The 24763-nt window shown below is 39.2% G+C and overlaps 1 protein-coding gene across 1 annotated transcript; it reads right to left on the bottom strand.

Annotated features, from left to right (window-relative positions):
- Positions 1 to 2418: 2418 nt before the first annotated feature.
- Positions 2419 to 24064, bottom strand: C5 (complement C5). Its single transcript, XM_008927259.4, has 41 exons — positions 23954 to 24064; positions 23530 to 23722; positions 22774 to 22936; positions 22357 to 22427; positions 21686 to 21777; positions 20985 to 21067; positions 20728 to 20818; positions 20307 to 20412; positions 19547 to 19673; positions 19098 to 19213; positions 18718 to 18918; positions 17983 to 18186; positions 17343 to 17552; positions 16941 to 17090; positions 16428 to 16557; positions 16081 to 16146; positions 15616 to 15816; positions 14912 to 15002; positions 14448 to 14524; positions 13728 to 13867; positions 13273 to 13485; positions 12643 to 12703; positions 11572 to 11661; positions 11123 to 11335; positions 10935 to 11010; positions 10341 to 10500; positions 9770 to 9865; positions 9328 to 9499; positions 8487 to 8692; positions 7916 to 8068; positions 7495 to 7557; positions 6575 to 6656; positions 5891 to 5942; positions 5439 to 5541; positions 5276 to 5350; positions 5074 to 5179; positions 4824 to 4910; positions 4393 to 4482; positions 3761 to 3844; positions 3242 to 3380; positions 2419 to 3022 (listed from the first exon to the last, which is right to left on the bottom strand). Exons 1-41 carry the CDS (start codon positions 24016 to 24018, stop codon positions 2893 to 2895), a joined length of 5028 nt encoding a protein of 1675 aa, XP_008925507.3. The 5' UTR covers positions 24019 to 24064; the 3' UTR covers positions 2419 to 2892.
- Positions 24065 to 24763: the final 699 nt, after the last annotated feature.

The raw sequence follows: 24763 nt of genomic DNA, 5'->3' as shown, positions 1-24763 counted from the left end.
TAGAAAGTCATTTTGGTGGGATGTTCTGGCTTTGCATTGCCCAAATGCACTGAACAGACTCAGTGTGATGAAGTGAACAATTCTGCTCTTCTAGGTGATTTCAGATGCAGGTGCAGAATCCTAACAACATAAAGATTATGTGGTAATTTGGACTTGCATCCTCCTCCCTCACGTGAGCATTTTTCTCTTTCACACAGTATTTAATGTCTGTTTTCAGATCAGCCAATAAAATGATGACAGTCAGTGTTGAGGTATTAAAAGTAACACCATTAACCTGCTACAGGGATTTAGGATTTCTCTGATAAAATTGTAGGGGATTCCTAACTCCAAACCACTTGTGACAGAGCACGTGTGTGGGTAAGGCTGCTGAGGGCTGGGGGCACATCCTGAAAGATTATATCCACAAAATCATTTCTTCCCTGTCAGTGGAACAATGGCCAGAGAAAGGCACCCTTTGGCTCCCTTCCCAAATTAGTCACAGCAGTTAAGCACAGCCCAGCAGCTTTCAGCCCAGCCCAGAGTGTGAGCTTCATGTGTCACTGTGCACAAGAGGCTGGAATTTGGGCTATTCAAGCCACTTCCCAGCTTGGATGGAGTGAAATGAAAAGAGAAATCAGCTCATTTTTGGGACACTTAATTATCTAAAAGCCAGTAAAATACAAATGGAAATGCACAGAAATATAGATTTTTAAAAGAGCTAAAGGGTCTCATAGTGTTAACCCTTAGAATTGTTATAATGTCAGGAATTTAACCAGTTTGGGTCTTATGCATCTGCCAGGAGCATTCAGGGAGAATCACATTACAGTGGCATCTGGGGAGTTTTCTTATTCAAAGGGAAACACATGAAAAAGGGATAAAAGTAGAATGACCACACTTATTTAATTGGCTTTCAGAGATTCTCTGTGCAGGCAAGGCACAGCCTTCTGTATTCCAGGAAATGGGGGATGGATTTGGACTGAAGCACAGAGCTCTCTGGGCAGGTTCATTAACATGTAGGCAGAGCAGTCACCTCACACACACAGAGTTTGGGAACACTGCAGGAGTGTAGCACTGGAATTCGTGTTTTTCTGGAAGCACTAAAGCTCTTGGCTGGTGATTCAAAGCCTGGAACATTTGGAGACTTGCACATCGTATATATAAACAACCCAGGGACAGAAAACACTGTGTACAACTCAGATATAAAAGCCCCACTCTGATGTCCAGAATCCACAGCGAGCTTGGAAGTACAGAGTGTGTCCTGAAATAATTTCCATTTCATAATGGAATGAGTCACCTCAGCAGTGATTATCCCAAGAATTTCCACGTTTGCTGGGATTAACCCTGTGAGATGCTCAGGACCTCAGGACTCTCTGACTATGAGTCACTAAAGCCACGGCAAGGAATCCTAAAATCCATTTCCATCTTCTCCTGTCCTGCTAATGAGACCCCATGGAAATCTGCCCACGTAATTTGCATGTGGAAACAGATGAAGACAGGGATACACCTTTCCCCCACATGGTTTTCCTGGGAAAGTCATGCCATGGCACACAAGGAAGGTAAATCTTCCTACATTGCCATCTCACACGTGGCTAAATATCTGTTAAAATGCACATAAAAAATACACACATATAGTGATCTCAGTGATAGAGTTAAGTCTGGATAGAAATAGAGGCTAAACAAATAAGATCAGAGAATTTTTTAAAGTAGTGGCAGCAATTTGATCCTTAATGCAGCATTTTTGTATGTCATTTCTAAGTCAGGTTCCTGGTCTTCAGGAGCAATGCAGCCTTTTTTGCAGTCTGGCTGAGTAAAAATCAGTGGAACTTAAATGTCACAAGTCACCTGTGAAAATAGGACAGGCTCCCTGTCATTGAAAGGGATAATTAGGTCTCCTAATACACAGTTACCAGTTCAGAAGTAGAAATGTTTCCAGGTCAACTGCCTGGACAACCTCCCTGAGCGTTTCCATGTACTTCTCCCTGCAATTTGAATTTATATCCAGTTATTATTGGATACACTGGGATCTTCCCATGCTTCTTAGAAAAGTTGGTAGGATTAAAAAAAGTGAAATACTCACAGAGGCAAAATTAAAGATTGCATCATCTCTGGCTATCTCCTTTCCACATCTTAAATGCTCTGGATCAAGGATATTCCTAAGAGAGAGGGAAAACAGTAATTTTAAAGTTCTTGGCCGTGCTGCTTTTGGGCAGCTCTTCAATAAAAATAACAGAGTGTGCAACTGTGCTTTGTGTCAAACTCCCTCCTCAGCTTTACTGGGAACCAGACTGGGCTGTGCCAGGAGCTGGGAGGAGGAAATTTGGCCCTTCACCTGCCACTTTCCTGGAGGCAAGGCAGGATTTTTAACTGTCAAACCCAGTCATCAAATGCCAAGGTAACATTTGTTTTATGAAAATACAAACAAGGAATGTACACATGAGATCTAAGAAATTTGTTGGTTTTTTTTAAACAAGAAAGCAGAGCACAAAAACAGCATCAGTTACTGTCAGGGATGGAAATGCAGGAATTCAAACAGAGTACAAAAGGAAAACCTGAGGAATAAAGTAGTTTCTTTCACAAAGAGCTTATGAAGTGGCTGCAAATATTTGTGTTTTAATAAGACCTGGGATTTGATGACAAGACAGTACTTTCCATGTGTGTTTTTACAGTTGATCCACTTCATCTGGCTCCAAAAGTCTTTGCAGCAGTCCATGTGATTCTCCCATCCAAGCTTAAAAATCATATTTGAGCATCACTACGTTGTAACAACATTGCTATAAAATACAAGCAAAGCTCATTTTTTCAAGGTAACTGCTAATAAATGTTCAGTTCAAGAAGGAATTGCCAAACAGGTGAGGATTTTTTTTTTACATGAGATTTGATCTGGCTTTTTAATTCAAGAACTCTCCAAGTGAATCAGCAGCCAGTGATCATGAGATCTTCAGCAAAATCATCCATTGTGTTTAAAAACTGCCCACAGAAGGTGCAGGATGGGTTTGAAGGCCACCACTCAATCCAAGTGCTGGAGTCCAAAGGGTACTGGAATCTAGGAAAACAACAGAAAATGATCATTTGCTGCTAAGATTTGGGAAGGAAAATGTCAAACAGAAAAAAAAATTCCAATGTGAAATCATGTACAACACACTCTGTTGGTGGAAGTAATACTTCAAAAATTAAATCAATTCTATTCCACAAGAATTATTACATGCAAACCCTTCACACTTTAAGATTAAATCTCTGCATATTCTGGTGGTAAATAACTTACTTGAAACTGTAACCAACGCTTATCTTTAAGGCTTCTTTTCCCATGATCAAATACTGCTCTCCTGGGCTCAGTTCAACATCTGCACAGGTCTTCTTTTTAACAAAGGTTATTTCATCATTGCTTTGAGCAAAAGCCTGCCCTGAAGTAGAATGAGAAGAATTGGACAATTTCACAAAGGGAATTTCCAGTCACTCAGAGAGAAAACACCAAATTGTTCTCCAGTCCAGCACAGCCACTAGTTCTGTAACAGCAAAATTTGATGCCATAAAACATGTTTCTCGTGAAATATCTTTCCAATTAAATCTGAGTGGCAAATAAACCTTGTGCACATTAAATATTTTTATCTTACAGTCATTTTAAGGATGTATTGGATGCTTAAACTCTGAGGAAAAACGAGTATCAGCTGCAGTTCTGCAGGAGCTATGAGCACATGCCTTTCTCACAGGTAAGACAGCCAGTGCCTAAAAACATCCCAGCATCCTTTCTCCCAGAAACAGAGACATGGAGCAGGACTCTCACCTCTTTTGTAGAGATCCAGAAGAGTTGCAGAATACTTCACAAAAGACCCTTCCTCGCTGCGAGACAAGATGTTCACTTTATAAACTGCAGAACGACACAGACCAGGCTTTTTGTTATTCCTTGTTCCTGCAACACATCTGGAATGTCTCCCAGCTGCTCAGGAGGAGAACTTCATGTCCCTTTACAACACCAGTGTCTGAGAATACAGGGTGGCTTGACATTGTGGGGCCAGGAAACACTGACAAGTTCTACCCGTGTCTAATTTGATGGAAGCTCTACCCGTGCTCTCACAACTTCCTCTGAGCCCAAAGCCACACAAATGGTACCAAGCAAGAGAAAACTCAGTGTTTATTAGCAAAACTCAGTGTTTATTAGCAGAACTCAGTGTTTATTAGCAGAACTCATCAGATCAGGCTGATCTGATGATGCCCTGACCCTGCTGATGGGACTTTTATTCAGCAGCACTTGCCCTTCTCTGCTCCAGTTTGTCACCTGCCCTCACCCTACACCACTGTCAACCCCACTGAGTTTTTAATCACTCAAGATCAAACTGGAACAAAGTGTTTTGCAGCTCTGGTAAGCAAGCAGACATTTCAGAGCTCATGAAATAATGACAAATATAGAAATATTACCATATGCAATGTCCCTCTGACAGGCAGCTTCTCTCCTGGTCTCAGCAGTTATTGACTCATCAAGTCTCCTTTGGACTTTACTACACTCAGCTACATTGAGAAAGGAAAAGTCAGTGTTAAAAGAATGTCATCATGTGTCCTCCACCTGCTTGGTTACTCTGACAACACCATAATATGGGATTGCATGTTGGAACTATGAATAATTTAAAATACAAAATAACACCCTCAATCACCTGACTTAATCCACTCAGAATTCCATGATCACGCTGCACATTTGTTTTTATTAAACTATTTTAAAGTGTAAAATTTGGAGAGGAACCAGCTGTGCTCTTATGAGGATTTCCCCCTTATGCTCAGTGTGGTTTTGTTCAAAGAACAACCCTGCATTTTCCCACCAGCTGACATGGAGAAACAACTTAAAACAAGTTTACCTTCCATGCATTTGCATTCATCTCCTTCACACAATCTCACAAGTTTTTCATCTCCATAGGGGTTATAAAATATAGTGCACCTTTTCTCTAAAAGAAATAATAAACACAGATAGAAAACCAAACACTGAAGCTTCGAGTCAAAAGTTAACTGAGCTTAAAATAATACAGACTAAAAAGCTGTGAAAGAAGGAAAAATGTAGTCTTGCAGGAGGAATACAGTTAGAGGGTTGTGAGGCCATGGAACACATACCTGGGGCATGATATTCATACACAGTGAAGGTGGCAGGACCCAGCATTCCGACCCGGAAAAGCTCACTGATTCGGAACCCAACACACAGGAACTTCTCAACTGGCACCTGTTTGACAGGCACAGGAATTAGGGAGCTCTAAAGGCACCAAAATCTTTGCAAAGAGCAAAAGCAGGGCTTGCAGTGTGGCAAGGGGTGACCTACAGAGTCGAGCTGCAGGATGACGTGCCCATCCTTGATCTCATAGTCTGCTATCAACTGGTCGACTCCACTTGCAAGCTGGGGGGGACAGGAAAAGATGACCAGTAAATATTAGAGTTCTGGCCAAAAAGAGTCAGTAAGAGAAACAAAGTTTTCTAATACTTGCAATGGATAAATCCTCTGGATTTGCTTCCAGTCCACTGACCAGCTCGATGTCCATCACGGTGTGGGCAGACCCCGAGTGGGGCTCCCTTCCACTGGGCCTGTACCTAAAACAGGTTAAAAATAAAATAGTTTAAACCCAGTATTAGTTAACCATGACTGAAATTAAAAATACTTGAATGTGATCTCAGAAAAACCCGAGGAAAATTCTGTCAACATTCAGACCACAGTAACCTCCTAATGGAGCATTTCAGATTTATGAAGCCAGGAAGAAGTTTTTCTTAATCCTTATGTTCCAGGAGAGCCCACATATACACTGAAGAAAGAGAGCCCAAGGAAAGCACAACCTCTGGCTCCAATTCTGTTTACACACACCCATAAAAGGGGAGAAGCAGAAAGAAAAGATCAGAAGAGTGGGTGTAATAATTGAGAAACCCACCCCTGAGCTGCCCTTACTTTGCACAAGCCTCCAGGCGCCCCAGTGGCTCCCCTTCTCTTCTTGGGTGACCTGTTCATACCAAGGAGAGTCAAAAAAGCCATTTTATAGCTCTCCAGCAGCCCAGAATTTCCACAAAGCATTTTCATAACCAAAAGATAATTCCTTAAGTTGTTTTGGTGGCTGTTTTTAAAGGAGCTCGTTGTCCAGGCACAAACAAGTAACACTGACTTCTTTTGCAGCTCAGGTGAAATCACAGTTTTAAGGCTTCATGTAGTTTAATGTGTATTTATGTTATTGAAACTACTTTGTGTGTATTTATGTTATTAAAACTACTATTGAAAGCTCAGAGTGTGATTCTCTACCCTGATCTAACTGGACTAGAACTCTCACTGGTTTGTAGAACTCCCTGTCACCCCCTCCCACTCCCATCATATTTCTGCCTTCTCACTCCCCCCACTGCAAAATAAATTACTAAAAATGCACCTAACAGAGATGCATTGAATATTAGTTCCATTCACAAAAAGGTAATAGTTTCAAACAGGGCTAAAAAGGCTTTTAGCAATTTCTTTTCCAGTTTTGCACCTAGAAAGCGGCAGAATTTATTTAGTTCTTAATAAGAAACACTGTTAAAAAAACAAGGATTTTATCCCTCCCTTGCACTGACCTGAATAGTGACATTTAAAATTATATTAACCCTTTACCATCATCTCTCTTTGGAACAATCTTCAGGTCAAAGTTACAGGACTCTTCAGAAGTGCCAATTGTGTTATACACTGTCCTCACCTGCACAGGTAAAAATGAACCAGATTGAACAGAAGCAGCATTAAAAAAAAATCCTCAAAGCAGGCATAAAACTGTGAAAAATCATACTGTGAAAAGTATAAACAAGTCTGTTTTACTGGTACTATAAAAATACCAGCAAAGCAGAGTAAATAAATTATCAGCACAGAAAGAAGCGGGGAACTCTTGAGCAAAACCACATCACTCTTACTGGTCGTGTTTAAGAGAATAAATATATTTTCTAAACAATTCCTGATGTTTTGTGAATGTGAATAGGAGCACACAAGAGTATCCACAGCTCAGATTTGTCTAAATTTGATGCTGGAAGAGGCTGTGAAAGGTTGGAAAATGTTTCATGGCAACATGATGCTTAATGTTTAGGCACACAAAAAAACTTTAAATATTGCTTTAAATATATGACAGTGCTTAATAAACTGAGAGTAAACACCAGACTAACAGAGGATTATTTCTCAAAATTGATCACTAATTTGGATCTTCCCTGTCTGGCTGATTAAGCAGAGACAGTAAAATCAATGAGCATTAAAATTAAGTTGATCATCTATTTAGTGTGGGCTTGGAGGTCTTGAGAGTTTTTTTCCAGTCTTAAGGATTCTGTGATTTATGGGACAGAAAACCTTCAGTGGAAAGGAAGATGCTTCCCAACCTCTCTCCCAGTAGCCATAAATCATACAATGGCTTGTACTTAATCCAACACAGAGCCATAGTAACACCCATCCCTTCAGGGCAACAGTGGGAGAGTTTATGGGAAATTTCAGTTTCTTTTTCATTGTTGGTATTCCTAAACCAGAAATTCCATTTAAAAACCTGGTTGCATGCTCACATTTACTGTAGCTATGCCAGTGCTGCTGCCAGTGCTCACATAGATGTCATCTTGCAAAGGTGCCTAAAGGATTGAGGAGAAATAATGAGTTATTAATAAATTAATAATTAAGATTAGCACCAATTCAGGTCAGATGATCTGCTTGTCTTGTTTACATTTCAAATACACAATAAGGTCTGATGCCAGAATCATAATCTATCAAAAAATACTTTATAGGAACAAGCAGAGATATTAATTTAAAAGGAATATTCAAATGCATTAAATATAGCAGATAAACAAGTCCTTAAACATTTCCTATACCAAATTAATACCAGTTTGTTATAATAAAAAGCACTTTACTAGCAATTTCAAAGTTCAAATAATTATTTAACAAGTTGCTAAGAATTCTGTTTTCCCTTTGAAAGCAATATTATTCACTCACTGTCATAGCTCTTCCCACGAAACGATCTTCTGTCAGTTTAAACTTGTCCAAGAGTCCATTGTTTTTGTAGGAAACTTTGACATCCATGTCCAAATTGAGCCGTTTGACAAGAAGGGAATATTCAGTCAGGGCCTCCAGGGCATTAATTGTGTCCTGTCAGAAATCAATTATAAAAAATTAACTCCTTTTAAATTCTATTTATAGAAAATATGTATCAATTAAATTCTATTTATAAAATTTCTATTTATAACACCTCCATGGAAAGAAGTCATATTCAGCAGAGACAAAGAATATCTTGGCCAGAGAGTCACTTGATACAAGGGACACTGAAGTTGTCACTGTGATCATTTAATTATATCACCCTTTAAAAATGTTTATATCATAAAATCATGGAATCTCAGAATAGTTTAGGTTGGAAGGGACCTTAAAGCTTATCTTGTTCCAAGTGGGACACCTTCTACCAGACCAGGTTGCTCATCCAACCTGGCCTTGGACACTTGCAGGGATCCAGGGGCAAAATGTCACAGATTTTGGCTCTTGAAGAATAAGGACAAAATATTTGCAAGCCCACCTGAGTTGAATAAAATCCTCCACCGTATCTTTGTTCCTCAGAGAGCCATTTGATGATTGGCTTGGCATAGCTTTCATCCCCTCTCAGCAAAGTGGTGAGCAAAGCATAGGCTGTGGTTTCAACCATCTGGGCAGTGACAGAGCTGGGAGCATTTTGATCTTGTGTCTTGAAAGTGTCTTTCCAAAACCTATAGATAGGAGGGTTACCTGCACAAGGGTAAAAGGAAGGTTCCAGGCTGAAACACAGCAACAGCTCTGCAGGATACACGAGGTGTAAATGACTAAAAATGTACCTCACAGAAACATATTGAAAATTAATCCTGTGCACAATAGTTTCAAACAGGGCTGGAAAGGCTTTTACCAATTTCTTTTCCAGTTTTGCCCTTAGCAAGTGGAAGAATTTATTACAGTTTTATTCTTAGTAAGAAACACTGCCAAAAAAAGGGTTCAAAATGCAAAAGGATTCCAAATGCAAAAGGGTTCCAAATGGAAGTGTTCAAAATGGAAGGGTTCAAAATGCAAGTGTTGGGAAGACAAGGTGAGCATTGCCCACTCAGGACAAGGGGACAAGGAGGAACTCACTCTGCATCTCCCAGGAGATGAACATACACTTCCCTTGCAGTGGGAAGTCTGATGTTTAGACTAGAAGGTGATGATAAACAGAGCTGATGTAAAACAGCTGATGGGATTTACTGGTCACGAACAGCGACAGAGAGGCCAAACAAAGCAGGCACCACTGGAACTCACCCTCCAAGCAGTGCCATCACATCAGGGTGTAAAAACAGAGAGAACAGCCTGTTTGAGAGCAAAACCCAGCACAGACCAGGAGGATGGAACAATACCTATGACAAAAGCTTCCCTCTGGAGCCCAGAGAAGGCCGCCCGCGCCGAGCGATGGTCCCGGTCCACGAGAGCCAGGGCGTAGGAAGTGATGGCCATGGTGAAGGGGCTCTGAGCAAGCTGCACATTCCTCATCAAATAATCTCCTGCCTTGTTTTTGGCATCGTGGATTTTCTGGAAAGATGAACAGGCTACAGCTCAGATATGTCAGAGTTAAAGAAACGCATCTCCCCCGGCAAGAAAATAAGGATATGTGATGTTTTCTGCAATATATCTCATGATAAACTGACCCAGAAACTCCTTGGTGTTCTTTCACTGGTTTTGAAAGACAAGCAAAACAAGGAAGCATTTGGAGCTGAACAAAGTCTCTTGATTTCTTTGAACAAATGTTAAAGAAAACGGAAGAAATTAGAACCCACTGGCAGAAATCAAAATCTTATTTACCTGAGTAGGACATATTTTAATTGCCTTGTCAATTCCAATGATACAAAATGCTGTGAGATACAGAGATTTTTCTTTAGCTTCTCTAGGTAATGTGCCCTACAAGAATCAAATGAAAATAATTAAACAGAAAATAAAGTTGATTAAATAAATAGAACTTTTCACAGTTTAGGTGAGGAAACAAATAGAAATTCCTGTAAGAAGTATCAGTTTAGTTTAACCTGAAAATACATTGGCTCTTTGGAAGGTAACAGCTTATTTGTACAAAAAGGAGACCAAAGTATATAAATTTATCGACAAGCCAGGACTATTTTGTTGTAAAATCATCCTACATAATTCTTTTCTAAATATTAAGAAGTGGCAAGCAGCTGCTTTGAGTGGGAAGACAGAGAGGTTTGCAAGACTGTGCTGTTTCTTAAATGAATTTAGGAAAAGGCAAACCTAGCAAAATCATCTCGAATGGGTATTTTGGTGAAGTGCAGCCTAAAATCTCTTCTGCATTGCTGAAACACTTTGTCTCCTGGTGACTTCAGCTTTTACTGTCTAAGCACAGAAAATGTTTGGGTTTTCCTACCTGGAGTTTCACCGGTTGGTAGTTGGAAAATTCACTGAATGACCCATCTGGCATTTGACAGTCATCAATCAGCCACAGCAGGGAATCACAGACAGCAATCTGGTCAAGACTGATATACTGATAAACTTGTCCAAGAATCCTTAAAGCAAAAGCTGTCAGCCTGCCAAGGAGACCAAACATTTGTTTAGATCAGCAGGTACTCCCCCACTGCTGGGGGCAGCCACAGATCTGCACCAGTTATGATCTGGGGATCCCACACCTTCCCACGCTTCAAAGAAATAATGAAGACGGATTTTAAATTTAACTTCACAAATGGGCAATAGTTCATGAAAGAATTCTAAACTAGGATCTATTCCCATGTTTCAGGGGAGGGACTCATTCCATCCCAAACCCACCTGGGTTGTCATGGTGGGAGCTGTGGACACGAATAAAAGATTTGGCAAGTGAAAGGAAGGAAACAAAAGGTGTTATTTAAAGCTGTAAGCTCTGATTAAATCTACTATCACACCTCTCACGCTCACCAGAAGTATGAGAGCAGAGGAGGGAAATAAGCCTTTTTAATTCATTCCAACCAAAAAAACCCTTCCAACTCACCACGTGCTGGCTTGCCCACCCTTCCACATGCTGTAGGACCGGTCAGCGTTTCGGAATGACAGGATGCTCACAATTCCTAAGGCACAAAACAAGCCAGGAGAGTTACATTTCCTCCCTCAGGTGTGTTATCTTTCTCACTGACCTATGCACCTCTCCAGCTCTGAAGCAAGAGAGGCAGATTTTTCTACCTTCTTTCATCTTCCTCCTCATCCGAGTTCTGGAGGTCAAGGTTTCAGGCCCCAGTAAGTGCCAGTTGTCCGACTCTTCCAGGTAGTGAAAGACGTAAAAAACGGGGGCAATGCTCACGAGTTCTGCCTCTGCACTGCCCCTGGGCAGCTCAGCCAGAGTCCTGAGCCCGCTGGGACTGAGCACTGTGGCAATCACCTCACCCATCAGGTGGCCTGTGGGAAGAAAAAACCCAAATTTATTGCCATAAGGGGTCAGGAAAGAGAACCCAAGGGCAGTTATGCAGCGCTTATAAGCAAACGTTCAGCATGAAGTGCTTCAATTCCTACACAAAAAGGTGGCTTGCAAAGCCTTTTCTCACAGGAGAAAGAGCCCAAGCAGAAATTTAATCCAAACTAGGAGAAATAGATGTAGAAAGTACATGTGCAGTGCACTGAAAGTTTCAATTTACCTTTTACACTGACACTTCTATCGATCTGTGTTTTAGGGACCAGATTCAGGGGGACCCTGTATCGAAATTCTTGTCGTCTCTTGATTGAACCTGTAATTTAAAATATACATAGACACATATATTGATTGAACCTGTAATTGAAAATGTATATATCTATATCCATATCTATATCTATACATATATATCCCTTTTTATATATATATACATATATATATTGATTGAACATGTAATTGAAAATGTATATAGATATATCTATATATATATATACATATATATCCCTTTTTTTATATATATACATATATATATTGTTTGAACCTGTAATTGAAAATGTATATAGATATATCTATATATAATACATATATGTCCCTTTTTATATATATATACATATATATTGATTGAACCTGTAATTGAAAATGTATATAGATATATCTATATCTATATATATACATATATATCCCTTTATATACACACAGACACACATATATATGTATGTCACACTGCACAATCTAAATCAACAGATGCTCAGCTGCAATAGCCAGATTTAAGGTTACAAGAGATTTAAGGTTACAACAGATTTAAGGTCAGCCACAAAAATACCTGTGAGAACATGAAAACTAGAAATATTGCCAAATGCACACACAAACAATGCTAGTCTTTAAAAAAGAGCAGGTGCAAGCTCTCCACCTGTCTTTTGCCTGCTTTGTTACATGTTACAAAATAAAATCTAGACTTGAACTCTGTGGTTTCTGTGGTTAAATGAGAACATGTTTTATTTTCATTAATAAAGCACCTGCTGGTTGGTTTTCAAGCACAGTGAGAAAAGCTTGGTGCCATATCACACTAAAAGATAAGTATAAAGCTTCCTTTAAGAAATGAATCCAACTATATTTTAAAGACTTGTTATTTGAGATGGATTCAAAGCCAATGAAAGGACAGGAAACCCTTGGGAAAGGATGTATGTACAGTATCTCAGGAAGGAGAAATTCCAGTTTTTTTCACATTATGGAAAACCTGATCATCACAAATCAAGAATAGGAAAAAATAATCCAAGGACACAGGATCAATTCTCACCATAAACACCCTGTGGATCCAAAGTGAAACCTGCATGAAGCTCTTTCTTGATGCCCTCTGGCTGAAATCATCAAGAGGAAAGAAGTGGGAAATGGAAACACTTTTGTTTAATCAAATATATCAGCTGAAACAACAGCTTAAAACCACAGTATTTTTGCCTTCTACAACTTTTCCTGTAGTTGAGTTTTACTTCACTCTTCTACAGCTGCTCTGTGTAAATTTAAATCAGAGTTCTATCTCCCACAAGTCTTGAGAAAATTTAAGAAAATATTTAAATAAAAGCTTAGGAAAAATTACCCAAAAAAGTGTCTTTCAGTGAAGCATTCTTAACCAGCTGAAAATGCAGACCAAATAACTTAGAATGAAGTATTCTCCCTGCTCACAGAGTTATATCTATTTATACATATAATCTCTCTGACAATTCTGATAATCAAGGTTTAAAAGTGTGTATGCTCCAATATTCAGTTGTGCATTTTTCCAGTGCACACATCCCAGTGAATTCAAGGACATTTTGGATTCTGACAATATGAAAATCAAGCAGTATTTACATATTGATTTCACTTCTGTTCTCGTGACCGGATCAACACGAAATTCAACCCCACTGTGAACATTCAGGCTGTTTTTTCTTACCTTGACACGCAAAGTTTTAACCACAATCTCACTGTTACTGGGGCTCAGCAGGGTGAAGTTGACAGTGTGGAGTCCTAATTCCAGGGGGAGTATCCGGAATGTCACGGGGGCTGAAGACCCACCCCCCAGATTCCTGAATTTACAGCTCGATCCAGAGGCTGCAGAGTCTCCAAAAGTACAGATTCCATTTCCAGCTGTTATTTTAACACAGAACTGAAAGGTGGGAAGATTTTAATGTTTCACCTCCGTGACAGGTACAACACCAGAGACATAATAAAGCCACTGAAATATTATTAATTAATTTAATGGTATTTTCTCTTTACAATACACATAACACAAGCATAAGGACTGGAGAAATCTGATCCAAGGATCTGTTCATACTGGATACTGGCAGGGGAAATGCTTTTTTACTTTACTATGTTAATCTTTCCCTGGAACTCGTTAACACAAATTACCTTAATTGCAGAGGCTTTATGGTTATAAACTGATCCTTTTAACTCAATTTGTTCTCCTCGTACCACGGAATGAGGGACATAAACGCTCAGGAAAATGTCTTTCACAACTTGGATTTCCAAAGGTGCAGCAACACATATACCTAAGAAAATTCAAAATAGAAAGCAGAGTGCTTTATGCCACCCTCCTGATAAACAAGTTGGAAAAAGTCTTGACATATTTTAGTGGTGACTTCTCATTTTTCAGGGTGTACTTGGAAACTGCCCAACCTTTTTATAAGTGCCCAGGCTTTTGCTTCCTGTTCCAAGCTGTTGTCTCCCCCTCTTCACACACTTACTGACATACCAATTCCTTTGGGTTTCTTCTTCCCAAAGTGAGATTTTCTGCTTGGATTACCAAATCTGTTAGAAAATCTGAAGTCCCTGAGCTACTGGGAGCAGGACAATGCAAACTTGTGCCAGAGAAGAGTTGCTCACTGTTTGTTCTTACATTTTTCTTACTTATTATGGGCCACTGTCACACACAAGACAGGCTTTGTTTTCCCAGCCACTGATATTCATAAGAGGGAATTAATTTCTTTCCCTAAAGTATATATTTTGATGTTTTCTTTTCCTGTTTATCAACCAGAAAGTGAACATTTTAGAACATACATGTTCTAAAGGAGAGGTTCTGCAAAACTCCCTAATTCTTTAGCTCCAAACTAATTAGTTTGCAGGGCTTACCTTTATCAGAAATGCCAATACCTTGGACTTCCCAGGTGGTCAGGGAGTCAGGCAAGGTGACAGACAGAGTCTTGGACCTGTGTGAAAAGTGTTAGTCCATTTACCAACAGCCACCTGGAAACACCAGCAGCTCATCAACACAACAGCAGAACCTGCCCAGAGCAACTCCTGGATCTCAGAGAGGCTCAGGGGAGCTGTGAGAACACAGTTAGAGAGGAGAAATTCTGGAATTTTGTTTGAATAAACCTGGGTTGAGCTGATTTCACAGAAGGTGGGATTTAGCAAGGTCGAAAGTGAAAGGAGAAGTGACTCCAATCTGGCCCCACAGAGAATATCCTGCACGAGGGAAACAGGGCAGGAAGAGGTTTTGTTGGATAACACTGTATTTCAGCACACCAAGGTTACCCAGCTCACCTCAAGTTTAGCACTTCCTTTCTATAAAGGTGATTTGAGAAAAGTAGTACCTTGAGGAAACTTGGTGAGCTTCCCATAACCAGCTTTCAGGGAAGTAGCTACGAACTTGTGCCTCATCCAGCTCCAAGAGAGCCTCAAAATCTGAAGGACATAAATAAAGCAAGTCAGAAAACCCCAACAAAACCATCTGCCAATGGCCACCAACGGCTTCAAAATGATCTTTTTGTCTTTTCTGATGCTGTATTTTGCTCACTTGCCTCAGGTTAGTCCTGAGACAAGTAAAAAGGTGTGTGAATACCCTCAGACAAAAGTCTGTGTTAATCCCACCTCATCCATTTACACACATGAATACCTGTCCAATATCCTGACAGATTAACTTGTTAACAAGCAGTTATAGGGAGAGAGTGGGAGACAAGGAATTCCACACTCCCACTGATCTCTCCTGAGATGTTACTCATTGGCTGTTTGGGGCTGGGCAGAGCATTCAAATTTAGCATTCAAGTTTACTCTTAGCACCCTCCAATTGCAGTTCTGCTTGTCCTAAATGTGAGTGAACAGAACAGAGAACTGAACAGAATAAAGAACTGCTCTCCAACCCCTCCTAAGGGTCTACAAAGACCACAGGCTCTTGGTAAAATTCTTCCTGGAATAACCCTGACAGGAAACAGGGAGGGATTAATAGATTATCAAAGGTCCAACCTCTGTATTCCCCCAAATTCTGATGGAACAGGGGACTCCAAGCTCTCATACTCACGCATTCTGGCCAAGGTTAGGATCTTGTTTGGCTCTTCCAGCCTCAGCTTGTTGGCAAATTCACAGCAATCTTTGAATGCAGAAATGCACCTTTCATTACTCTGAATTCTCTGGGCTCTGTCACTGCAGGTCTCCAGCACTGGGTATGCTCTGACTCCAGCCATGCAGCATTTCCGAATGTTTGAATGTTTGTATTGGGATGCTGAAACAAAAACAAAAGAATTCACTGCCTTGAGATGAAGTTTTTGTTTCCAAAAGCATCTTGACTTGTTTGCAGAATTGCAGTGAATGCAGCAAATGCCTCAAAGGTTTTATAAATAGAGTCCTCTCTAAAGTTATCTTCTATATTTGCCAGTCTCTCTCTCTCTCCAGCACATTACAAGTATTAAGTAAACACTCAGGTTCTTGATTCCTAATGGATGTGACCTTTTTTTCATAATTATATACTTTAAAATATTTTTAACACCTTTTTTGTTTATCTTGTCCTCGAAGTCAGACCGTTTGGTTCTTAACACTTCATTGCAAGGTTCACCTGTCCAAAAAATAAATAGTAGAAAAAGACATTCACTTCTTTTTTAACAGCAGAACCCTCCTCAAAATAATGCCATAAAATCACATTCCAAATGAGTGAAAATTTTTCTCTTTGCTACTTTAATTGCATAAAAGTATTCTCATTTTAATGACAGTAACTGATCCACAAGTCGTGTTTTCCTCTTGTTACTTTAATTGAGTTCCAACATAATACTGAGAATGATAATATAATGTTTGGGAGAACAAGACCCACAATTCCATGCCTGATCCAAAGGAGTGTACCTGCTCCATTGGAGTCATCAGCATTGGCATTGGTCAGGAAGGTGAGCCCAGCCATTCGGAACACGTCGATGTTGTTCCTTCCTCCTCCAGCCCCACAGCCAAGGTCACTCTTTTCCAAATGCAGCATTATCTGAGCAGAAACACCCCATCAGCCAACTCAAATGTGCAAAACATCAGGTGAGGAGGGAGAAAACGTGCAGAAAGGCCCCCTCAGTGTGGAAGATGAGCTCACAGCACACTGGAGCAATACTGGAGCTAATTCAAGTGCCAGCACTGATGAGACAGTTCAGATCTGCCTTTAAAACCATACTTTGCTTTTACTGGAAATCAAAAGACTGTAAATGAATTCTGCTCGTAATTTTGAGCTGTAGATTTTAACCAACAACTTTTATTCTGGCTTGAATTGCCCCTCTGCCTGTTTTCAGGCTGACTGAATGCATGGCACGCCCTAGGTACTGGATGTGAACATGAAACAAAAAGCAACTTGATTTTCCTTTATGGCTGCTACTTCACCTTTTCCCTTGCTCCCTTTCTTCTTCCTGTGACTCCATATATTGCCTTGTCAAGAGATGACAGAGCAACAAAGGAACTGGACTGTGTTTTCATGGTGAGTGATACAACCTCTGCTGGCTTCAGTGTCTCTTTGCTTGACTGCAGCTTAATCTATAAATTGAAAACAAATACTGGTCATTTGGAAAGCACGTTGTTCCGAAATCAACCCACCTGAAGGCAGACACTTGCATAAGTCAGGAAGTGTTTCAGAACTTGTGTAAATCCAAGATAAAATCTTGACCAAGAAGTGAATGCACGCCCACAAATTTCAGTGCCAAAGAACTTGTGTAAGGAGGCCAAGATAAAATCTGACCATAACATGAAAGCAAACCCACAAATTTCAGTGCCTACTTTGCTACTCACCTCAAGGCTATTCCCACACTTCTGTTCCACATTCAGCCACACTGAATCAGCCACTAACTCAGCAGTTTCTTCTCCTGTCACTATGTAGTAAACAATCAGACGTGCTGAAGGAACCATTGCTTGGGTTATCTCAAAAGTTAGAGGTTCATATTCCAAATCCTTCTTTCTCTCCTGAGTTCCAAAGCTTACTATCTTCCCTTTTGATGTGATCTATAGCAAAAGAAAAATGGAGAATAACAAAGTCCAGTGTTATATTCAATGTATTTTTCACATGGAATTAATTGCATTTAGATATAAATTTGACAAAAATGCATTTGGGACCAGTGGCTGTAGTTCAAGGGAAGGTATTTCTCTCCCTCTTCCCCTAAAACAAAGTGCTGGCTCTGCCCCTCTTTTCCTTCCTCTACAGTTCAACTTCTGGAAGAGCTCTTGAGACTGGCACTACTTGCTCTCAATCCCAGTCAATGTCAGATGAGAATTAAAAAAAATGGAGACTGAATATATAATTTAAACATGAGTTTACCAACAATTTTTTCCTCCAACACTGACAGATTGTACCTGGAGGGAGCAGTTCTATGCTGAGGTTTTCATTTATGACCATTACAATTCCATATTTCATGTAGAAATACCTGTTGCTTACCAAATAGCTGTAATGATGTATTTTATCAATATAGTGACTGTGTGGATAAACATTAATATTTATCACATCCCCCACTTCGAGTGTTTTGTGGTTTGAAGCCCAGTCAATGTACAGATAACTCTGACTCAGTGATGAATAAGCTTTGGCTTCATAGGTTTTACTTGCTTGGTTTTCATCTGAAAGTCGTGGATCTGCAGTTTTGACCTGAGAAGAGAACAAAATGTCTGACTAGCTTAAGTACAGAATTATTCCTAAGTCATGACAATACTAAAATCATTCTGCAATATATTGTTCAGAGGGATTAACAGAACAGAAGTTAAGCCAAGATTTTAATGATTTCTTTAAGAAAAGTATCTCTCAATATCAAGTCAAATATAAAAGGGCAGTGTAGAAGCACATACACAAATAAATAGAGCAGGAGAGGTGAAGGATTTCTCTCCCTACACAGTGAGGGAATCACTCTCAGAGATTTGTTTTCACACCGTGAATTTGGAGCTTTTGTTTAATTATTATCATCAAATAAATATAAGACCAATTAGGCTATTTAGTTTCAGAGTAGTTTAATAAAGACTTTAATAGAGAAGCCACGTTTCCTTAGAGCAGCTGCATTTCACGACTGATTATTTGTAACAGCCTCCAAGTTGACAAACTCTCAAACCTTCCTGCTTGTGTTGTACATTCCAAAGATACAAGGAAACCCTCAAAGAAACAAATTCACGGGACAGTTTAACTCACTTGAAACTCCAACACTTTGCTGTCTGATGGCACATTAAGGACAAACAAAGCAGTGCCATCCCTGAGGCTCGTCTGGCGTCTCCCAGACTCGGAGCCCTCTGAGATCAGCGGGGTCTCGTCCATTTGCTCGCTCAGGGATTTGGCAGTGACAGTTATGGGGACGTTTCTAACAGGGTCATCCACTGTGTCCTTCACCTGCACCTGTTCAGCAGAACAAAGAACAGTTCTGAGGTGAACTGGGACGTTTTTGAAGAAGAAGCTTCCAAGCTGCTCAGCTGGTTCTGCAACCAAAGTCAGTGGAAATTGGAAGTGTACAGTAAAATACACAAAAAAAGGATGAGGGTTATCCTCGGGGGGTTTATGTGGCAATGAGCACTGACCTTAATGAAGAAGGGAAGTCCAGGCTTCACAAAGAGAGGAGTAGCAATCAGACTCAGCTTGTAGGGAGACACAGCAAATCTGACTCCAGCAAATTCCACTTCCCCACTGAGGCCACCTACCAAAACACGGTGCCTTTGGAACATTCCCATCCTCCAGGCTCTGTGCTCCTCTTGCCTTCCCAGGGCAGCACAACCTGGCTGGGAAAGTGAAGCCTTTGCATTCAAAGACTCAACTCCCAACGCTCTTGTGAAAACAAAGAGCCAAAAAAAAAAAAGTTTAATCCCTCAACATTTTTCCAGTGAGGATGGGCTGCTCTTCCTTACAAGTTTTTGGAAGAACTTCTGCATATTAAAAGAAGCCTGATATTAGGAAAGTTATCCCTATAACTTTCTTTTCTAGTCCTGTTCACATTTACAGATATGTTTAAAAAAATTCAAAAGCAACTTACCTGTAGACTCCAACACTGATGCCACAATATATAAATAGCACCCATCCAGTTCTTCCAGACTTTGGAACCCTATGGAACTTGCTGCTTTCTTACTGTTAAAATTGATCACAGCAACTCCATTTTCAATCTGGAAATGAAACAGAAATCATTACTCCATAGTCAATAATTTAGAAGTTTTATTTTGATAACCTAGATGCAAATTCAACGTGTTTCTGGTCAGTGTCTACTTTTAGAGGAAAACAAAATTGCTGTTTTAATGAAGGAGAATTCTTTATTACCTATAATTATTGATAATTAATCCACCTGTGGCACATATTGCAAAGTTTGCATGCAGGGCCAACAAGAGGCAGAATTAACACAGAGATATCTTCACTAAATGAGGAAAGGAGATAATTAGTGGAGAACAGACTGCCCACAATAAATCAAGATAATTTTGATCTGTTTGTCTCCATTGGATTTCTCTTGTTCATTCTGACAGCATTACAGTTATCTCATAGAAATTTCAACCACCCAGTTTGGTCAAGAAAGGAATTACAGCAGATTGAAAGTGCATTATCTCAGATGCTGCCTCTGAGCTTCAGTTCAAAGCAAATTTCTCTGCCCCTGATGACACAGAGAAAGTTGGCAGTGAGGAGCTGTGGATGCAAACTGGGGCTTGAGGCCCATTCTCACCAAACTGAATGGAAAAACTTCAGTGGAATTAGATCAGTCCTGAGCCAAGCACATAAAATCTACACCAAGCAGACCTGCTGCTCCTTACCCTGGTTACATGCATGGCTTGAGGCATCATCTTTTTTTCACTTTCTTCAATTATTCCAAAACGAAGGAAAACATCAGCACTTGGAAGCTTTTTGTTATAAAAATAGCTGAGAATAAAACAACAATAGAAATGCTTTTCAGACAGTTTTAATGGGTGCAACAAAACATTTGGTTTTGAAGAAGATGAATTTCCCAGGCAAGAGAGAGAACACAAATGTCTGTGTAGCTTTAAACACTTGGGTTGAAAAATAACCTCTTTGTAAGGATTTTAAGAAGGGTCATTTAGTTCTCTAACAGAGCAGAGAGGATTTGTAAGAAAGGGCTTCTTGAAGAAGGAAAATACTGGACACAGGAGAATCACCCTTCAGGTAGAAGAAGAAGAGATACAAAGGTATTTAGAAATCCAAGCCAGATCTCCTTACCTTGCTTTCACAGCAATCCTGAAGCTCTCAAATTTGTCAGAACTAATAAAGTTACTTTCTGGCTCTATGAGGATGGAAAAGCTTGGCATTGCTGAAAATGGAGTGGAAAAGAAAGGCACTTAGATGTGTTTGATACCTAAAGCCACAGGTACCCAGAGATGCTCCTGTAGAGCCACCCAAGAATTGTTGTGCTTTCGAGGGGGTTGAGTTGTTAAAAAGACATAAAAATGAAAGTTCATGGTCTGGCCACATCTTACCATATTCCTTAACTTCAAATTCTGCCACAGCTGAGGTTGCAAAATCCTTCTTATATTTGGCTTTGATCTTCCAAATTCCATACCTACCAATCAAACAGTTTTTAAGAGGAAAGTTAATGTTGAAGACAAAAATCAATATTGCTGCTCGACAATATTTTGTGTTAATAATGATTTTGAGAGGAAAGTTCTGCATCAAAGCTTTGCACGTGTTCAATGCCTGCTTTGAGAAACTTCTCTTTGGTATATTTACAATTATTTTAAATTTATATTAAAGCAATGGAAGGAACTGGAAAATGAAATCAGTCCAAGCCCAGTTTTACAAGCCCCTCTAGCATCCTTCTGCCAGCCCAGCAAAGCTCCAGCACCCTCTCAAGACTGAAAGGAGAACTGAAGGGATATTTCTTTTTTATGCTGCTGTTCTTGGAAAAATCCTGGTGATTTGCAGGAATACATGTGTGAAAGATGAACATTTCCCCTCCCTGAAATCAACACATCTTCGGTGCTGTTTCTAACTTTAATTGTTAATTATCTTCCTTTTTCACTGAGCACAACAAAACTACCACTAAAGGTTCTTTAAGGAGATTCTTGGTCAGAAATCTCCAAGTTTCAAGTCATGCCCATCATGCCAAACCACTCAATGAAAATCATTTTTAAAAGCCATTATCATGTTAATAATTCACAAAAAGCATGAAACAAATTACTTAGGATTAGGAGGAATCTTGAAGTCAGGAAATGAAACTATTCCAGTAAAATCTTTTTCTTCTAAAATATCCACTTCTACTCCCTCAGGATCCTTGAAATCAGAAGAGGAAAGAAGAATTTTTTACAAATTGTTCTTATCTACAGGAGAATCTTCATCAGTGATTTCAGTGGCAGCCTGGCCAGAAGTTATTTTTCTAAGAGTTTTGCCCCTTTCACAGCATGAAAACATAAACATCTGTAGAAACAACTCAGACTGAAATTCTGAGAAGACATTTTACTCTGATTCCTACAAGTAAAAGCTGTGAACACACCACTTAAAGTGGCTAAAAAATTACTGTAATATCAAGGCAACTGTTCAAGGCTAAAAAATATAGTAGATACTCATTATTTTTATATATTAAATGAAACAAACAGTAGGAAAACCATATAGTATTACTATTAAAGATAAATTTGTTCCTTTTTTTTTTTTATTCTGTAACAACTTCAGATCTGGGACTTGAAAACTTCTATCCAGCTGTGCATTTTTAGATCTTTTAAAAGGTGTGTGGCTGCCTGCAAAAACATCTGACAGTTTTATTAAATATTGATTGCAACATTGATTCACTATCCAACTCCACTGAGTTGTTATTAGAGCTACAGAATATTCATATTAAATTCAATTACAACTCACCACAAAAGTCAGGACAGTCTCCCTCCGAGCTGGCTGCAGTTCTTCATTCAGAGAGTAAACCCTGACTTTCACTGGAAGAATTGTAGCAAGAAATCTCAAAGTCAAACCATAATAGAGATTAAAAAAAAACCAAACCCTGAACAACCAAAAAATCACCAATATTTTGAACATATTCCCAGAAAAATCTCTTGTGCCACGAATTAGACATTTCGGGTGAGAAGGGCAGGGACTGAGAGGATATTGGGAGAAGTGATTAATTTTTACAGTATTACCAGATAGTTCAAGACATTATTCAGCTGATTAAAAAATGAAATAGCAGCTGGTAGCTGTTAAAAGAGCATTTAAATCCTCATTCCTTGGCAGAGTCCACAGACCTTAAAAATGAAATAGCAGCCAAGACAAATAAGCCCTACTTACCTGACTGATCAGGAGTATAAATTGGTTTGTCTGTGTGAATAAAGAGAAACCCATTCTCATAGGAAACAGGGATTTTTTTCTCTCTTGTAAAATGTGGAGAAACAGCTTCCAAATATAAAAAGTTGTCTGAATTATCAGTTCTTGGTAAATCTGTTGGTTGAAGCTGGGGGGAGATGAAAGAAAGGTTTTTAAAGAAAATTATAAAGTGTTTTTTCCTACAGTACTTTTTGGGTGAGAAGAGTATCTGAATAGCAGTTACTGTCCTGTGGTTGAGCATCTTGAAATAAAAATACCAACACTCATAAGGTTTTTATTCTTGCTTATATGAGAGATGATGATCTGGAGTATTAAGCTACAGATACTTTGAAATTTTGCATTTATTTATGCCCAGAATTAAACCAGCAAAGTTCAAAGCCCACTTATGAGGTTACAACAGTACAAATGATCAGAGTTCTATTTATACACATAATAAATCCTGGCCACACCAAAGCTGCTGCTGTGGTTGGTAGTTTAGTTTGATTCTCATTATTTTGTAAAGCTATGCAACTGGGATAATATTCCTAAAAAAAAAAAAGTTTGATTCTGTGTTCAACTTCACTGATTTCATTCCAAGTAATTTGAATTTCAGACATAACAAATTGGGGCTTTAGGCTTCCTTTCCCAGTTTAAACAACTGAAAACTTGTCATAACCTTTCTTAACGCTCATCACCAAATGTGATAATAGAAAGACTGTAAGAAAAGTCTGAATTCCTTACTGTTAAAGTTACAGCATCTTGGAATTTGTTGGCTGGAGTTAAAGAAATCCGACCAGAAGAATAAACAGTAGTTTTATCTGGAAAGCTTTTTAGGGCAATATTGACTGGAAATTCCTTGTCATAACCAAAAGCTTGAAGCACAACTTTCTCAGAGGCCCCAGCTCGAAAGATCTTTGGTGCTGTAAGGACATACCTGTGCAGGGAATATAAAACAATACAAGGGTGATGGAATTAGATTTTTTCTGGATCTTGCCTATTTTTAATTCAGTTCTTAAAGCCAACAAGATAATCTAAGACACAATTCAGAAGCTCTTCTAATGGTGTCTTTTGTGTTGGCTCGACTTCAATTCTGGCTCTATTTGTCTAAAAGAGCAGAAAACAATCAAGTCCCATTGCCAGTAAATCCTGCATTTGCTTTACTTACGTTTTCTCTTGGCTAAAAGCTGTTCCAGAAAATAGCAAAACAATCAAATAGATCAAAATAGTCATTGTGTCTGTGACAAGAGCAGAGCTTGGAGTTACTGGTGCTGGGTTAAACCCCCTGTGCTGGGGAGGAACAGCAGAGCCACCAACTTCACTCCCAGTTAATCATTAATTACAGATCACCTTTTATTAAAATGTTATTTCCCTCTCCCAAGGAAGCCAGAACAGCTAAACTCAGGAATTTTTTAATAGATGCTTTCCATTTTTTAATATGTCCACAGCCACCCTGAGTCAGTCCTCACCCTCTGACAACTACAATAAATCAAATCATTTTCCGAGGTAGAAAAAACCCAGCAACCAACAAAAAAGTAGATTTTGCCCTTCATGAAATGATTTTTATTTAAATCCAAGTGTTTTTCCATTTTTGTCTCAAGGACAAAATGCATTTGGAATTCTCTCAAACATAATGCATGGATAGGTTGAAATCAGAATATTTTGTTTGGAAATAACTCTTCCCTTCCAAATTTCTTCTAGCCATTTGTATTCCTCATTATGCCAACTTTTTGAGTACTTCCGTTACAAATAAAATTCGTAACATGAAAACATTAGGGCACAATATATCAACAACATGCACTGTTTTAAAAAGCAATTGCAAAAAAAAAAATCCCACAACATTTGGTGACAAAACCTTTGCAGGTCTGATATCCAAGACAGCACCACAACAAATAGGTTTATGTAAAGTTAAACAAAGTTGTGCAAGAATGCTGAAGTTTAAACAAATACTGTGGTCAACCTTTACGGGAAAGGCATT

The sequence above is a fragment of the Manacus vitellinus genome, unplaced genomic scaffold (assembly GCF_001715985.3).
Source record: "Manacus vitellinus isolate BGI_N305 unplaced genomic scaffold, ASM171598v3 scaffold_27_pilon, whole genome shotgun sequence".
Classification (NCBI taxonomy): Eukaryota; Metazoa; Chordata; class Aves; order Passeriformes; family Pipridae; genus Manacus; species Manacus vitellinus.
This window is presented reverse-complemented; position numbering and strand designations above follow the sequence as displayed.